The 18,737-nt window shown below is 33.1% G+C and overlaps 1 protein-coding gene across 5 annotated transcripts in view; it reads left to right on the top strand.

The window, feature by feature from the left end:
• Window positions 1–17,172, top strand: part of Wdr17 (WD repeat domain 17) — a 59,648-nt gene extending 42,476 nt beyond the window's left edge. For 3 of the 5 annotated variants that reach the window (XM_090354171.1, XM_090354169.1, XM_090354173.1), the window contains 12 exons: window positions 2,268–2,400; window positions 2,878–2,969; window positions 3,966–4,065; window positions 4,754–4,893; window positions 7,414–7,434; window positions 8,950–9,061; window positions 10,522–10,663; window positions 10,960–11,062; window positions 11,372–11,473; window positions 14,008–14,106; window positions 14,416–14,596; window positions 16,727–17,172. In XM_090354171.1, coding sequence (XP_090210297.1) covers window positions 2,268–2,400; window positions 2,878–2,969; window positions 3,966–4,065; window positions 4,754–4,893; window positions 7,414–7,434; window positions 8,950–9,061; window positions 10,522–10,663; window positions 10,960–11,062; window positions 11,372–11,473; window positions 14,008–14,106; window positions 14,416–14,596; window positions 16,727–16,846 — 1,345 coding nt within the window. In that variant the 3' untranslated portion in view covers window positions 16,847–17,172. Of the gene's footprint in view, window positions 1–2,267; window positions 2,401–2,877; window positions 2,970–3,965; window positions 4,066–4,753; window positions 4,894–7,413; window positions 7,435–8,949; window positions 9,062–10,521; window positions 10,906–10,959; window positions 11,063–11,371; window positions 11,474–14,007; window positions 14,107–14,415; window positions 14,597–16,726 lie in introns of those variants that run through there. The other 2 variants (XM_090354170.1, XM_090354172.1) reach the window with 2 other exon arrangements.
• The last annotated feature ends 1,565 nt before the right edge of the window (window positions 17,173–18,737 follow it).

The following is an 18,737-nucleotide window of genomic DNA, read 5'->3' as shown; positions in this document are numbered from 1 at the left end:
AACAAACATTCTGACCACACTACTACCATAGTGAGAATAAAATGTAAGTGGAAATATTTTGTGAGTACTATTATAAACATAAGTATTCTCCTGAGGATACTAATCCTGACCAAGTCTTCTTCTCGGACTGATGGTAAAGAATGGTATGAATAATGAGTAATTTTAACTTAATGTCTTTGCTTTAGAATTTCATAAATCAAGAAACTGTTTTCATGAGTAGGTATGTGGTACCCTGGGACTGATGAAGTAAATTACCACAATCTGAGTAGCTTTAAACAAATAATGGTGTCCTCCAGAAGTTCTGGAGGCTCAAAGTCCAAAGTCAGTTTCCTGGCAGAGGAAGCCCTTTCTGGAGACACCCAGTAGGACCCAGTTGTATGCTTCTCTCTTTTTCTAGTGATTACCCAGCAGTCTTTGGTATCTCAGTTTATAGACACATCAAGAGCCTCTGCCAGCCTTTACATGGCATCATTCTTTACACCTCAAGTTTAGAATTTCTTTTTCTTGCAAAGACACCAGTCATACTGGATTTGGCACCTACAATATAGTTCCACATTAGTTAAAGATTCTATATCCATATGTATACATTGATGGGTCCCATAGATTAGGATCACAAGACAGCTTTTGCAGAACACCTTCACTCCACACATACAATTATTCTCTCTTCTATCCTATCCTATCCTATTCATTTCAGAACTATTTATGTAGCATCCACTTTGTACCACTACTGTGCTGGATGATAAAGAATTATGTGATGAGTAATTATCTTGCTTCTAGCATTAAAAAATGGTGGTACTGGAGTTTTAACTTGAAGCCTTGTGCTTTCCAAGCAGGCACTGTACTGCTTAGCCATGCTTCTAGTCCTTTTCTGTGCTGGTTATTATTGACCTTGGATCTCACCATCTGATCAGATGTATGTCTGGACTATGCCTATTTTAGGCTTCTCAGTGTACCTGAGATGGTCTGCGTGTACATCTGTGCCCAGCATCTTCTGTTGAGTTGGAATCTTGTGGACTTACCTGTTCATGGTAGGCAGAAACTTTGATCCCCCCAATGTCCACTTCCCTTATAACTTAGATTGATAGGTGCTTGCCACGAGCCCACCTATGGTTAAAAAGGAATCTTGCTCACTTTTCTGCCCAGATAGTCCTTGAACTACAATCCTCCCATTCTCTGAGAACAAGAAATGGTTTTTTTTTTCATACAGGAAATAGTTTAGGAAAAATATCCACTTGTTATTCAAATACACAAAAAATACCAAAACCTGAACATGAAATCTAGAAATATTTCCACTTGCCATGGGCTGTAGGAGGTAGGCTCTTCACTAGCATCTACTTTCCTCAAAGGAAGCTAAGCAGGAGCCTTTCTTTTTGCCCTCCTGGGGCTTGAACTCAGGGTGTGAGCACTGTTCATGGGCTTTTTCAAGGCTAGAGCTCTTACACTTGAGCCATAACACTATTCCCAGCTTTTTCTATATATGTGGTACCAAGGAATCGAACTCAGGTCTTCATGAATTCTAAGCAAGCACTCTACCGCTAGGCCAAACTCCCAACCCCAGCAGGAAGCATTTTATAGCCTTCAAATCCCAGAATCCTGGATAATTCTAAATTTCTGTAACTACACAAGACACTGCTTGACCTTTAACGAGGTTATTTCACAAAGCATCCTATGAACCTCAAAATCTTAATTGAATTTATCCAAGATGAAGGTATTCAATGTACATGAGTGCATTGCAGAATGAATGTAAAGATGAGCTAATATTCTGTATCATTGTTGGAATGCTTTTTTTGCATCTCACAATATTAATATGCTTATATCGTGGTGCTTTTCATAGGTAGACATCTATAGTATTAACACTATAGAAATGATCCCTGAAAGTATAGTCTTTCATCTGTAGTGTTTAAACAGAAACACCCTTAGATATATTGTGGAAGACAAAATAGGATTGTGCATTTGAACTGAAAATAAAGGATAAACAAGAGAAGAGGCAAGAAAAAATGCTCGAGGTCTTATGAATAGAGTAAAGTTACTAAAAGGTAGCTGCTGTAATTGGAGTACAGGAACCGGTGGATAGTTAAAGAGAGTGTAGCATCACGGGAGTGTGGAATTAGGCAACAGTGAGATATTTTAGGGCTTAAAAATGCTTTGTTTTCTTTATTCAAAGAATAGCACAAGATATTAAAGGGTTTCAAACAAACTGATCCAGATTTTGAAGTTTGGAATTATTATTTCAATTTACTATAATAAATATGCCCTTATTTTATTAGACGAGCTGACCAGCTAATCCAGGAGGATAAAGATGATGTCATTCCATACTGCATAGCAATTGGGGATGTGAGAAAACTAGTCAACTTCTTCACATCAAGAGGTCAGCTTAAAGAAGCCTTACTTGTTGCACAGGTACAAGCACATAAACATAACAACCACAATGGATGAGGAGATGGATAATAAGAAGGAAAATATTGTATTGATTTGCCTTTATGTAGTAGGTATTCATTTATTGCATGAACTTTGCCTATCTCCCTAACTTTTCCTGCTTCAGTATCTTAGTCATACTAACTTTCCTTTGGTCCACCTGAATTTCTTTTAGATCTTTAAATATACACCCATTTTAGAACTTACAAGCATCCCAGAATTTTGAACTGTTCACACAATTCTGACTATTTCAACAATTAAAATAAACAGTTACATGAACATCTTTACTGGTACCTATAGTGGAGTTAACATATAATTTTAAAATTCCATACTTATTCCCGAACCATGCTATAAATTTCAAACATGATATAAAGTATAAAAATTTGTTGAAAACAATAAAGTGAAGATGACTGATTATCAACAAATTGCTAAAGATTAATTAGAGGCTTAACTAAATTCTAGGCAGCAAATGAGGGAAATATGCAAACTTTACATGTTTCTGCAACCAAAGGAGCTTCAAATTCCGGTGATGTCTACAAGGAAGACTTTAATGAGTAAGTAATTTATTCTTTGTTTGGGGTTAATATTTTTTATGTGGCTGATTTGCCTTTATGAGTATTTAGAGTCTACTTTTGAAAGTTACTTTATTTTCCTCCGTGTAACGAGCAGTTGCTGAATTATGCTTATTGCCTTAGTCAAAAATGTCCTGCTCCATGACAGCACCCACACAGCCTGTATACATTTTGTATTGCTTTCAGACAAGCAAAGCACATTGCAACAGATAGGTAACAATTAAACTACTAAATGCTTAAAAAAACTAAATACTAAAAAACTGACCTAGCCATGCTGGGGAGGGGAGGTAATGATGGAAAAAAGAAAGTTTTTCACTATAAAATCATTACCTGCAGTCTCTAGTTATGTCTATAATCCCTTAATGCCATGGAATAGATTCATTCCTCTTAAAAAATACCAATAGCCATTTAACAAAAGAAGCCGAAGTTAGAATTTGTCATTCTTTTAACCCTTGCTGAATTTAATACTCCTTCTTTGACTGCTTCTGTTGGCTCCTGCTCAGGCCCTGGACAGTAGAATACATACATGTTTAGTATATTCATGAAATAAGAAAGGATCATGAAATGAGAAGCAGACAATATGCCATGACCAATTCTTTGCTGTAGATTCTGACATTACCTAATTTGGACATTACCTAATTTTTTAAAAATGATATCTCAACCTAGAATTCTACTAAGGTTCAGCTGTCCATATCACTTAGTCACAAACCATCCAATGCAGAGTGGGCATATTTAAAAATCAAGCTTTTTTTCTGACAGTTGGAGAGATTGAGACTGATGAGAGAATAATCCCATCATACACTTGAAAATACTTCTTTTTGGCTTGTTTATTTCCAAAGTACAGTCTAAACCTAAATTATGAATGTATATTAGCATCCAGTTTGGTTCCTTTATTATAATTAAAAAGGATAGTTGTTTGTTTTATGATGGAATCATGTGTTAATACAGAGTTTTGTTCTTGTTTCTTTTTCTTTCTAGACTCCTACACAAAGTCAGTAATGAGCTGGCAGAATGGTATTTTCAGGATGGTAAAGCTGTATTAGCTGCATGTTGCCATCTAGCTGTAGATAATGTCAAGGTACATTTCAAATTGACTTAAGACTGAAACACCTTAGATATGTGATGGTGTTTGAGGGAAAGATAAAGTAATTTCTATGTAAACTCTGGTTTTGTATGCTTCTGTGCTTAAGTAATTTCATGCCATCTTACCACACATAAATGCTATAGTTTATGGGATCTTTTGCTTCATTTTTATCACATTATACATTCTTACAATGATATTCAGAATAATTTGTTGCTTCAGAGAAGCTTTTAAGATTTCATATAGGAAGGGGGGAGGGAAATGGGGACCAAGACATGAGAAAGGGTATCAATGTTTGTGAAGTAAGAAACCTTCTATCTGGTGAATCTAATGTAATCCTTCTATTAATTACAATAAAATATATGGAAATGAAAAGATTTCATATCTTTCTGATGGAATCAGGGATATATTGAGAAGGTTATAATGATTCATTAAATCAATACAAAAATAAAGGAGTTATAAAGTCTGAACTGATACATTTTCCTTTATGTCCATTTATCATCATTTCAATCAGCATTGCCATTACTCTGACATAGATACTTTATAGGCCTATTATAGTCAATACTTTATAAGGATAATTGATTTATAGGTTAATACTACTTTATCTACTTTATGAGTTTGGAAGGGAGTGATGATCCTACCCAGCACCTATGCAACTGAAGAAATTATTTTCTTATTGAGCAAGCTTGCTATGGCATCCCTCATCCGTGGAAATGAACTGGAGTTGGCAGTCTGCGTGGGCAATGTACTAGGTGAATCTGCAGCACCAGCAACCCACTATGCCCTAGAACTGCTGGCAAAAAAATGCATGATGATTCCAATATGGTAAGATTTTTGTTTTAATGGTTATAGCATACATTTTAAAAACATGATCAGTTACATTTGATAAGATATGTGTTGGGAAAACAGGAGCTCCCTCTTTATAAAAAGATATGCTAATAGGAGGAATGGTGAGAACTATCAGTGAAAGAATGAAACTACTCAGAGCCCTTCTTAGGTTGTAATTCTATAATGTCTCAAGCACTAAAAGTGCAATGAAATAATACGTGTGTACTTAAAATTATCAGGACCCCAAATCCCCACATCATTTATAGTCTTGCATCTCTACCTCTTACAGGTCTTCTTTTGGGTGCCTGTCCTGGGCCTGAGCTCAGGGTCTGAGAAAGTTCAAGGCTAGTGCTCTACCACTTGAGCCTTAGCACCACTTCCGGCTTTTTCTATGTATGTGGTACCGAGGAATCCAACCCGGGTCTTTGTGCATGCTGGGCAAGCACTCTACCACTAGGCCAAACTCCCATCCTCTCTTATAGGTCTTGTGTACTAGTTAAAGTACTAAAATATAAAATCACTTTTCTAACAGAAAACAATAAAATGAGGGTTTTGCTGGGGACTTAGAATGGAACAGATAAGACTTAAAAAATTAAAATCCTGGGAAATAACCTGGGGTAAATTGAAAATCTAGGTCAAAGCAATGTTGCCTCAGACTTGTATAGCCTTGTTTTTGTATAAAATCTGTCATTATGGGTCTCCCTCATTTGTCATAATCTCTCCTAGCAGAGATTTACAATACAGCAAAATCTAGATACATAAGGCCATATAGAATGATGCTAAAAGGACTTCCAGGATATAGAAACAAAAGCCATATAATGAGTGATTGTTGTCCTTAATGTACTATGTTACCTCTCATCTCCCTTGGTTATCTCATATGGTTACAGTATTTTATCTTGTTATCTGATATTATATATACATATGTTTATTTGGTTATTTGAAATAAGATAGGGAAGGGGAGAAAACAAGATGAGGAGCAGGGGTACGGGGAGGGAAATGGGGACCAAGGCATGAGAAAGGGTATCCATGTTTGTGAAGTAATGCACCTTCTATCTGGTGAATATAATGTAACCCTTCTATTCATTACAATAAGAATATATGAAAAAAATCTGTCTTTGTGATAAGCTATCTTCACAAGAGATGTGTTGCAGTGTATTTAATAGATGTGTGCCTAATAAAGATGACATTAGATTTCTTTTTCTTTCTCACAAATTTCTATGATCTCAAAAAAATCTTGTTAGTTATGATTTTTACCTCTTCCATCATGTACCCAAGCATATGATCACAGTTACGATGAAACTAAATAGGTTACAGTAACAATATTTAGTGATAGATGACTACCACTGCACAGTGCTTGCTGTGTGCTAAGTATTATTCAAAGCACTTCATGTGTAATAAACCATTATTTCCTATAAGTTAGGTATGGATTTACTTCATGTCTCAGCAAACTATAGAGCTATGTTTCAGAGCTACAGAAAAGATCTCTAAAGTGGATTCTTGGCATTAGAATGTGTCTCTTCATCTATGGCTAACTTAGAAAAAGGTTAGACTTTCCATTCTGATATTTAAAAAGTTATCTTTAAGTAGTTGTACAAAACAGTTGCCATTTAACAAAGTATTTTATTAATTTTAATAAATGCCACCTTTTTAAATGTTCTCAACTATCTCTCCTAATCTACCTTTCCCTCATTTTTCTTAATTTTGTAAAATATGCATTGAATATTTTACTGTATTTGCCTTTCTCCTCTTTATTTTTCCACCCCTTTCTCTTTAAGCCCATCCACCTTTCATTTACCCTCTTTCTTTGCTGAATTTAACTTTGCCTTTCTAAAGAATTAGGCTATTTGAATTCTCCTTTAATTTTACAGTATTTCCGTTAGTACATTTGTATGTTCTTGCATACCATCTAACATATTTACTTTTAAGCTTTTAAGCTAAGGATAAATATGTAACTTTTGCCTCTCTAGACCTGACTTACTTCACTTAACATAATTTTTCCAGGTCTTTCCATTTTTTTGCCAGCAGTACAGTATGATTTTTTTCTAATAAATGAGTAAAATTCATTGTGTATATATAACACACTTTCGTGATCCATCAGTATGGAGGGGTATCTGGGCAGATTCCATACCTTAGCTATGGGGACTTTCGCTACAATGAACATGATTGTGCTAGTGTCATTAGTGTTTTTGTCTGGATCTTGGAGTTTTAGAATGAATTTGATAGTTATGGTGGTTCTTATTTTTAATCATATCTTACAATGATGTTGGACCCTAAAATATAGTGCTATCCCACCATCCGTCTTAGATTTAAACTTAACGTACTAATGACTAGGTTAATTTCCAAGAGAAATCTGTAGATTTGCTGGAAACCTAGAGATTAAAAATAGCCCAACAATAGAATATAGTTTAAAAGAAATATTCATAATTCCATAAACTGAAGGAATCTATAGCTAATTATTGATAAATGTTTAATTCTTTGTTTATAATATAATATTCATATTTAATACTTTACTTTTAGCTTTCCATCTGTTGGCTACAGGTACTATCTATTTTTATTTTTAAGTATGTTTATTTAAAAATTCAGAAGAATGTTTACTTATTCAAATACTCAGTTTGAATATTTAAATTGTACCTCTACATTGATAAGTACACAGTTTTGTACATTGCATTTCTCTTTAGGACATATAAACCTTTCTCTGATTCTAGAGTACAGCAATTCATATGTAGCATATAATTTGTAGCAAATAAAACCTAGTTTCAGAGTTATATGAAGACTTCTTTTAATCTAAATGCATGTACAATAAGTGATATGTGTCTTTCTGTGCTACCAAATCTGTGATATCAAACTGTGATATCAAACTAAAACACTCTTCTTAGTAAAAATTAAAAGTTTAGAACACTTTATTCAGTTTTGTCATTTAGAAATTCAAATATAGTATACATGTCCCCATAAAGTACTAAGTTTTCAAAAACATATTGAATTAAATATAACAACAATTATCAGGATTTACTATAAATTTCACCTCATTGTTATAATATGGCAATAAGTCAGATTTTGCTTGTGATTTATAGAGGTTAAAATATACCTTTAGCACAGATGTTTTATATATAGTAAAAGCAAATGATCACTTTGTAATCACATGTAGATTATTTTCAATGCAATGAAATTTTGATATTGGAAAATATACTCTATTATTCATAGTCTTTAGTAAGAACAAGTAAAACACTCTAATTTAGAACTTATTAAACAATTCAAGAATTTCTCTGACCAATGGTAATATTTCTATTGTGATAACTCAGAATTCTAAATATCTTAATATAAGGGCCCAGTGTAAAATATTTATATTTTAGTAGTTTTATGTTTTTCTTTTAATTTAATTTAATTTTGTTATTTTAATTTAATTTAATTTTTATTTCATTGTTATTTATTTATTTTATTGTTATTTATTGTAACTATTATTTTTTGTGTATTCTCTGGATTCTTTCTTTTTTTTTTTTTTTGCCAGTCCCAGGGCTTGAGCTCAGGGTCAAGCACTTCTGTGGACTGTCTCAAGGCTAGAGCTCTACCATTTGAGCCTTAGCACTACTTCCAGTTTTTTGTCTATGTATGTGGTACTGAGGAATCGAACCTGGGTCTTCATGCGTGCTAGGCAAGCAACTCTACCAGTAGGTCAAACTCCCGGCCCTATTCTCTATATTTTTAAGTCCTTCTCACATTAAAGCAAAATGATTTATTTACATGAATGACTAAAGTGTATTTTAAGTCTTCACAAACAAGACTCCCTCATTCACAGCTTTTTAAGTTCTCACTTGATATATCCCCTACACAGGCTGAATAGTAACATATGAAATTCTTGAAAACTAAACAATAGCTTGAATTGCTGAAAATTGTGGGGGTTTTCTCAGTTACAGTGAATACAGACAAAAAATTAAAATTAAAAACTCAGTGATTTGAGAGTCGTAGTGTAACATATGTGAGCCCTCTTTTGAAAATTATAAATATTATTTTCAGGGTATTCCCTCAGTTAAGTTTCTCTTTTTACTATGTAAACAGGAATTTGGCAGCTGATCTTCTCCTAATGATTCCTGACAGTGAACTTCACTTAGTAAAACTCTGTGCTTTCTACCCAGGGTGTGTTGAAGAAATAAATGACCTCCATAAGAAGGTAGTATGATGATATATAGATTATAGTTTGGAATGGCATGATTTAATTAATTTTAGATTCAATCAGATATACATATGTGCAGAAAAATGAATATATGATCCATTTGGTTTACTTATAAATGCAACAAAAATGATATCATTAAGAAGTAACATTTACTTTTCTTTTTCCTAAGATTTTGTGAAAATTTTACATAAATCATAATTTATAAATCTAATGAAACGTGAAAACCAGGATTTGGGGGTTTGCTATACAAAAAAATTCATAGAAAACAAACTTTTCTCAAATGATTTTAAAGTAGAGTAGAAATTTTAGCAAACATAACTCTTAAGACTCAGATGCTTGCATCTGAATGTAGGAATATAATAGCTTTTTAAAGCAGATAACTTTAGATCTTGAAATACATTAATGAAGTAATAGAATTTGTGTACATTATTTTAAAGTGAGATAGTTTATATAACTTCTTGCATATTTCTATACTTCTATGCTATTTGTACATAAAAAAATCACAAGACTGTTTCTGTGGATAAGAGTAAATAGCCATAAAATATAGAAATGTATGAAAATTATAGAAATGTATAAAAATTATTCATATACATTATAGTCTCATTTTTAAATAACCACAAATGAGTATAATTTATGCATGGACTATTTAATGAAATTCCTATAAAAATACATATTTATGTATGTATGTACAGTTTTCCTCTGTAGGTGAATGTCCTATTCATTCAACAGCATACACTTACTGAATATTATATTAATATATAGAGATGAAAGTTTATGCATATAAAGACTGCATAGGGGTGTGTGTGTGTGAGTGTGTGTGTGGTGTGTGTGTGTGTGGTGTGTGTGTGTGTGTGTGTGAAAGAAAAGGGGGGAGAGAGACGGGGGAGAGATTCTAACTTCTTTATATACCTATGTTACAAATTTGTTTGTAAATGTAATTGCAAATTTTACATTGAAACTACAGTGGATATGGAAGGAATTAGGAGGGTTTTCTTTATACTTTGCAATTATTCTGTAATGTTTATATGCTATCATGTTCTCTGAAGCAAGTGATACAGATGATAAAGTGAGCAAGTAACATCCTAAATTTATACAGATTTAGTGTTATTTTTCTTGAGAGTACCAGGGCTTGAATATAGGGCTTTGTGCTCTTTCTTAACATTTGCACTCAAGGCTGGTTCCAATTCTGGTTTAATTGGAGAAATAATTCTCACAGATTAATCTGCCTTGGTTGACTTCAAACTGCAATCCTCAGATCTCAACTCCTGAATATCTGTTTTGTAGCCATTAGCCACCAACACTTGGCTTATTATTTTATTTTTTTATTATTTTTATTATTTTTAATTTACATGTATTTGGGGCAACTCTGATAAAGTGAGACAATATTTGATATTTATACAACTGCTTTTGTCCCAATAAATTTTACTAACATTGCTATTAAAACAATTATTTTCTAGTGCAAGCTACCCATGGTAGAAGAATGTTTGCAATTAGCTGAGGCAGCCCATGCTGATGGCAACGTGTTTGAAACTGTAAAGTATTACTTACTAAGTCAAGAGCCTGAAAAAGCTCTTCCTATTGGTATTGATTTTGTCAAAGGTAAGTTTTTAGTTGGTAGTATAATTTTAAAAGGTGCACATCTATTTGGTCTTTTCATTCACCTTTATAATTAGCACTTGCCATTCGAGATCTTCAAAAGAGAGGTTACGGTTATGAAAATATGACCTCTCTTCCGATTTTGTGGTATGGGGACTTAAGAGACAGTGAAGAGAAAATACCTCTGTAGAGATAGCATGGAGTGGCAGGGAATTAATTGTATAATTAAGTAATTGGAAAGACAATTATTTTTTGAAACTTATTTTTAAAAAATCTTTTACTTGATTTTATTTTGCCAGAATACATTAGTAATTCAAATTGGACACTGGACACCATTTACCCTGTGCTTGACCTATTGAGTTATATTCGTACCGAAAAATTAATCATGAATGCTTGTACCGAGTGAGTACTTTTTCTCTAAAATACAATGAGAGTCAATTCAATGGTTTAAAATGGTACTGAGGTCAAAAAAGAGGATTATATTGGACAGAAGGTTGCACTTTGAAGAATAATTACACTTGTATTTTTGTAGTATTCTTAATAAAAATACAGACGTCAGCATGAAGTAAATAATAAATATTTGTGATGCTATTTATCAATGTCTTGTATGTTAGCTTATATATCTGTGTGCATAGACACTTGAACACACATACATACCTGATTCAACAGAGGCAAATTGTATGTATAAAATGTATGTATATTCTCTTTTAGAGCTCGAAATGAGTTACTAATATTATGTGGTTATATTGGTGCATTATTGGCTATCAGAAGACATTACCAAAGCATTGTTCCAGCACTTTATGAATACACAAGGTAAAAAAAATATTTGTATCATGAAATTAAAGAAATTTGTTTTGCCATAATGGATAGCCTTCAAGTGAATCAGAAGCACTAGGTACATTATTATAGTATTATATATTTGTTTAATGTATAATTACAATAAGGAAAATTAATCATTAATTACAATGACTTTAGGCTATAGGTAAACTAATAATATTAGTTTATGTACATGGACATTAGTCATATATGTCATAATATGGTACCTTCCAAATAAGACAGAAACTATGTATTTACTTATCTAATCTCTATTATGGAAAAGTTGAAAAGAAAAAGTCTATGTGACTAGCAGGTAACTTGTATACTCAAGATTTAATGTTTCAGCCAATTTCCTACATTTTCTAACTGCTTGCTTAACTTCAGCTATTATACTTAAAACATGTTGTTTTCAAAAGTAATATTCAAGACTCAAATCAAAGGATATTGTGTTTGAGACCAGCCTGGGCTACCCAGCAAGTTTAAAATCAGCCCAGATTTTATAGTGAGACCCTCTCTCAAAAAGTGAAGAATAATAACATTTGGCATCTTCGTTATGAATTGATTTCCACATTAACTAGTTTACTAAACAGCATAATAAATGGCCTTATAATTTCCTGACTTGGAGTCTGGGTGCAAGCATATTTTCTGAAAGATTTTTATTTGAGGTAGATTACAAGAAGAATATAAAACTTAAAAAATACTTCATTATCTTTAAGTAATTACAGAAAAGAGTTGTGATTTAACAAAGCAATTTATGAATACAGTATATCTTCATTAGTGTCACCTCTTTCTACATTCTCACCCATCCCTCCAAATACTTCTGTTCACTCATTTTTCTTAATTTTATACATTGAATGTTTTACTGTATTCTCCTACCCTTTTCCTCTAACTCTCTACCATTAATTCCAGCCCCCCGCCCCTGCTCTTCAAGTACCTGTATCCTGGTGTTTAACTCTGTTAACTTGGACTTTGTCTTTTTGACTATTTGAGTTTCCCCCTAAATTTACCATATTTTAGTTAAAACATTTGTACATATTTACATACCACCAAGTGTAATTACTAGTGTTTATAAACTAATTCGATCTTCTACATATGAGGGCAAACATCAATCTTTGTCTCTCTGGACCTGACTTATTTCACATAACATGATTTTATTCAAGGTGTTTCCATTTCTTTGAAAATGATATATTGTTCTTTCTAATGTTCGACTAAATTTTCATAGTGTGTATATTCATCCATTGAGGTCAATATGGGCTGATACCCTGGCTATGGTGAATTATGCCGCATTGTTAGTTACTGATGGCTTTACTGTCTACTGGTTTGCAATCAGTAGAACTGCCAGCTCATAGGGTAGTTCTGTGTTTAATCTTTTGAGGAACTCCAAATTGCTTTCCAGAGTGGTTGAACAAATTTATATTTCCCCCAACAGTGCATTAGGGTTCCCTAAACTTGTTCAAGCTTTTTAATCTCTAACTTCTCCCTATGATGAAAAAATAGTTGCTAGCTAATGTAACTGAAACAGTAATGTAGAATTATCACGGTCAGATTATTCAAGGAAAGTTATATCTATGCTGGTGGCAGTGCAATCAAAGCCAGAAGTGGTGCTGAGGTCCAAATAGTAGAGCTCTAGCCTTGATAAAGTCCAATGACAGTGGTCAGGCCCTAAGCTCAAGCCCAGGACTGGCAAAATTTAATTAATTAATTAATTAAAAAGAAGGACATACTTGAAAGGTAGGAGTAAGTCACAACAGTGTATCTTAAGTTGCAGGAAACATTAGGAAATAAAATTTTAGAACTTAAGGAATTTCTCTGTGGTGACAATTCCATCTTTATGTCTTGCCTTACTGCCCTATTTCCATAAACACACACACACACACACACACACACACACACTCCTTCACAATTGTTCATTCTCTTTTCCTTCCCTATCTTCCTTCCTACTTTTTCACCATATCTCTATTCCTTTTGTCTTCCCTCTCTTTTCTCTTCCAGAAGCATTATCACTTTCGCTTTGCCTATTCCCTCTATGAAAAATAACTTCATTTTGTATATAGATATATTAACTATGTTCATACAGCAACTGGCTAACCTCCAGCCTTAAATTCAATCTTCTCAGAATTAAAATCATCTTTCTTCTCACATCTTTAACTGCATTTTTTATTTTAATTGTGCCATTATATGTGTCATCAAAAATCCAGTGATCAGGGTCATGTTTAAATGTTCTTTCTCACTGTGGTCATTACTCAATATTGCTAGGCTTGCATCCATTCTCCATATATCATGAGGCTCATTTATTTATATATTCAGTCATTTATCAAACCAACGTTTCTTAAGCATATGGGGCTTTCCAGGGGCTTAAATTATATATATGTATATATATATACATATATATATATGCTTTGTCATGATATTTTGATACATATGTATTTTGAATAAACATTGTTACATCAAAAGTAAGTTATTTAAAACTCATTTATTTTTTCCATTTATTTTTTCATGTCAGATGTTAATATATTTTTTTCACATTTTAGTCAGCTTTTAAAACGTCGAGTAGTATCAGTACCTTTAAGCCTTGAGCATCTTTCTGAGGAACTGGATGCATGGAGAGTATGCACACAGCTCAGCAACCAGTGAGTGAATTTAATGTAACTATTGGACTGTAGAAGGAATTTGTTATCATTGACAAAAATCATTGGCAGTGTATCACTTTATCAGTTTTAGCTGAATGATGAATACTGATTTGTTTAGCATGCATTCAGTAATGATAATGCTCTTTCCTACTGTTTTGAAAAGTCTTTGTTTTTCTGTCTTCTAAGTCTCAACTTAATGTGCCTCCATCTATAAGAGAAAACCTATTGGTCTTTAGAGTCTATTTCTAGTCAAAGTCTCCATTCTATGATCCTACAAAAATGAAATTTTAACATTTGTTGAAAATATAGATCAGAAGATTCTCCATGTACACCTCCGTCTGATTCCCAAAGAACAGTTTATGCAACTTTGCTGAAGAGACTAAAGGAAGAGCCACTCACAGGAATTATTGGACCAGATTATGTGACTGGATCAAATCTTCCCAGTCATTCTGATATTCACATCTCTTGTTTTACGGGATTAAAAATCCAGGTACAGTCTGTTAGACATAAATTGTACATTTTCTCTATTTTTGTGTTTCTTTTTGAAATTTTATCTTTAAGGAATCACAGACTTGTAAAAGTAAGTAATAGCTGGATGACTCAGGCCTCGCCTGAGATATGAAAATCATGGCTGGAAGAAGTCTGCCCAGGAAGCAAAATCTCTGTAAAACTCTAATCTCCAATTAACCACTCAAGACAAAAACAAAAATAAAGATAAAACAAACAAAACAAGGAAGTGATGCTGTGGATTAATTGGTAGAGCATTAATCTTGAGCACAAAGAGGCTCAAGGACAGTACCCAGGTCATGAATTCAATCCCCACTACTAAACAACAACAACAACAACAACAAAATAGGTAACTGAAGATGCATGAGGCAATAAAAGCGCTAGTATTTTCCATGATAGTGTAAATTATTACTCATATATATATATATATATGAGAGAGTCATTGTACTGTTATTACAAAAGCGATTCACTCAATAAGTACACAATAACAAATGACATGTATGGTTAGTTACAAATGTGCTTTAAAATGCATAGAGGTCACACCTTTAGGGATATTACATAATAAAAGCAAAGTAACAATCTCAACAGTAACAGATGACTTTATTTTTTTATTTGTGTTGTACAAATGCAAAATAATAAAAAGAAATATGTAGATATATAGCAAATTAATATATTAAACATGTTTTTACAAAGTGTCTCTGAGCTTTTAACAGTTAAAAAGCACTGGGAACCATGATGGGGATAACAAATTCCCAAAGACTGGTCCCTAATGTACAATCAAATTAATGATCATGAAAGATGCCAGAGACTCTCACTGGAACCCAGGAGTATAATTATCTTTAAGAAGTAGAGAAATCTCCATCAGTGGAGCCAGCACTAGTTATAAGAGTCCTCATGAAGTAAACAAACATGAATCATATGAAGTACTAATTGAGAATATGGATGGGACTAAAAGTGTAAATAGATTATCATATTTCTAATGTAATGTTTTTTTTATAAAAACTGTCTAACTAATGTTCACATGACAGGCCAATGAAGAGAAGGTATCTGGCCACTGTCAATCAAAATCTTCAGAAGACAGCATAGTGTGCCAAAGTTGCATATAACTTTGTCATTCACTTAGGTTCATAAAGCACCAAAGCAGTAAATTCAGTTACATAATGAAAAGTGAAAAGTTCTGGAGTTATCGTTAGTCTATTCACTCTCCGTTCTGTGCCATTTTAATACATAGGATGGCATGATCCTTTTCTCCACCTTGGATAACCAAATGACCATTAGGCCAGCCGACCTTTCTGTACTAAACCCACATCCAGGAAATGATTGCTTGATTTTTTGCATGTAAACACACACACATGTCTAATGGAGATATATTTCTACTTTCTAGGAAATTTCTATTTCAACAAGGAATTAATGTAAGCTATTGTTACTAAATTCCAAGTACAAACTTGAATGTATCTACCTACAATTGTGACAGTCTTTCCAATCAATACCTAAAATTAATTTGTTAACAAGTATATTTTAATACTATGATGAAACTATTATTGATTTATAGCCCAGTTCAGAAAATTAGATTTTTGCTTTCATGGTCTTTCAGCCATGTTTTTTTCCAGGTAGTTTTGTTTGCATAGTTATTCCAGACATGTATAATAACTGATACAAATAAAGTATCAATATGTCCTTAAATCACATGATTATTTAAAGACTCTTAAAGATACACATTTATTATCTTCTAAACAGCAAGATCAAAGGTTCTGGCTTTAAGAATTTCTCCAACTATGTTAACTACATGATTAAAGTAAAATGATGACTATATTTAACTATATGCTTTATAAGCTACATTATTTTGTGGCACTTAATTAATAATCACCATTGTTGTTCATAGCACTACTATATATAAAGAATTTATAGAATTAAGTTACATTTTGCTAGACATAATGATATAATACTATTGTATGTGAAAATATTTCTATAGCTAGTAGCATTTAAAACCAAACTATTCTCATATTCTTAAATTTCATTTAACATTATTCAAAAGTCAAGAGTGGTTTCTAATTACAGTGATGATGTTGAAAATTACCAACTCATCTATTTCCAAATGTTTTGTTGTGTACAGGGACCTGTATATTTCCTTGAAGATGGAAAATCTGCTATCTCACTGAATGATGCTTTGATGTGGGCAAAGGTGAATCCATTCTCACCTTTAGGAACTGGAGTACGACTCAATCCATTTTGAACATAACATTTCTCTTTACATACGTATTTTTAAAGGAATTTTATGGGTTTGTATTACCTTAATTTTGGTTGTCTGAGAGCCAAATAGTGGCAGAAGGATGAAAGGTTGGAGAAAGTGGGGAATACTGGTAAATTTTATTTATTAGTATCAAAAAATAAAATATTTATATAATTTAAAGGGAAAACAAATGTCTCTTCTATAAATTGTAATAGCTACATTTAGGAAGAAGGCACTATTTTAAAGGAGTAATTTAAAAAATAAGTAATCAAAAGTGTATATATGTTTTGCTGTGAAAGTTAGCAAAATTGGGCCGGGAGTTTGGCCTAGTAGTAGAATGCTTGCCTAGCATGCATGAAGACCCGGGTTCGATTCCTCGGTACCACATACATAGCAAAAAGCCGGAAGTGGTGCTGAGGCTCGAAAGGTAGAGTGCTAGCCTTGAGAAAGTCCAAGGACAGTGCTCAAGCCCTGAGCTCAAGCCCAGGACTGGCAAAAAAAAAAAAAGTTAGCAAAATTTTATAGTTAAAAATTGAAACATGAAGAAGTGCACACTAAAAAATAGTTGTTGACATATAGTAACTTTTATAAATATTTCAGAAATTTCCTTGAAATATCAAAACATAAAGTATGTACGTCCGTAGTAAAGTTAATAAAGACCTTTATCATCCCTTATAAAATGTACACCTTTAATAAAATTTACAATTATAACTTCAGTGAATGCTAATAAATGAAAATATATATCAAAATATTTCTAAACTCTCCCTGAAGTTCCACTGCAGAATTATAAAGCATAAGTTATTTAAACACACAAAAAAACACTGAGAAACAATTACAAAGTGCTTGTGATTATGTTTGAGTAGGAATTTGCATTATATGAAAATTGACTTTTAAAAGTTATTGATATATACAGATATTAGATTTGATTCATGTATTAATAACAGTATAATTATGGTTAACTGATTTATATTAACTTTCTTAAAAGTAGAATTTGAAGCAAATTATTTTCAAATAAATGTCCACATAGGATACAAGTTTTTAATACATTCTATAAATTTAATTTTTAATGTATGTATTGAACGCAGGAGTCTTTAATTCCAATTCTCTAAATAGAGCAGGAAGTATTTCTCTTTCTCTTTTTTCCCTACTTTAATTGGGTAATAATAAAATACTTAAAAACTATTAGACTGAAGGCCAGGAGTGTGACCTAGTGGTAGAGTGCTTGTCTAGCATGCACAAAGCCCTGGGTTCGATTCCTCCGTTCCATATACACAGAAAAAACTGGGACTATGGCTCAAGTAGTAGAGTGCTAGCCTTGAGAAAGCCCAAGGACAGTTCCCACGCCCTGTGTTCAAGTGCCAGGAAGGGTAAAAAGATATTAAAAATAAAAGCTATGAGAAGCCTGACATATCTGTATAGTATTTCAGGTGATTTAAAATTTTTATGAAGGCAAACATAGAGAAATACTTGTTTTTACCCGTCAAATTGTTTTACATACAGAATGTATGTATGTGAGTTTTTTATTTTTTATTTTTTGTCATTATGGGGCTTGAACTCGGCTTTGGCACTTTGGCGCTGAGCTCCTCAGCTCAGGGTTACCACTGTACCCTTGAGCCAAGCCCCACTTCTCATTTTCTAGGGGTTAGTTAGAGATAAGGGTCTCAGGTCCTTTTGTGCCTGGGCTGGCTTTGAACTTTGATCCTCAGATCTCAGCCTTCAGAGTAGATGGAATGACAGACATGAGCCACCAAGGCTGGCTCAGGTGCTTTTGTCTTATTTAAAAAGTGAGCTCTTGGGGTGGGAGTTGGCCTAGTGGTAGAGTGCTTGCCTAACATGCACAAAGACTGGAGTTCAATTCCTTGGTACCACATACATAGAAAAAAGCTGGAAGTGG

This window comes from Megascapheus bottae, chromosome 20 (genome assembly GCF_031878675.1).
Source record: "Megascapheus bottae isolate mThoBot1 chromosome 20, mThoBot2.hap1, whole genome shotgun sequence".
In the NCBI taxonomy this organism is placed as follows: domain Eukaryota; kingdom Metazoa; phylum Chordata; class Mammalia; order Rodentia; family Geomyidae; genus Megascapheus; species Megascapheus bottae.
Note: the sequence above shows the minus strand (reverse complement) of the source record. Positions and strands in the feature narration are given on the sequence as shown.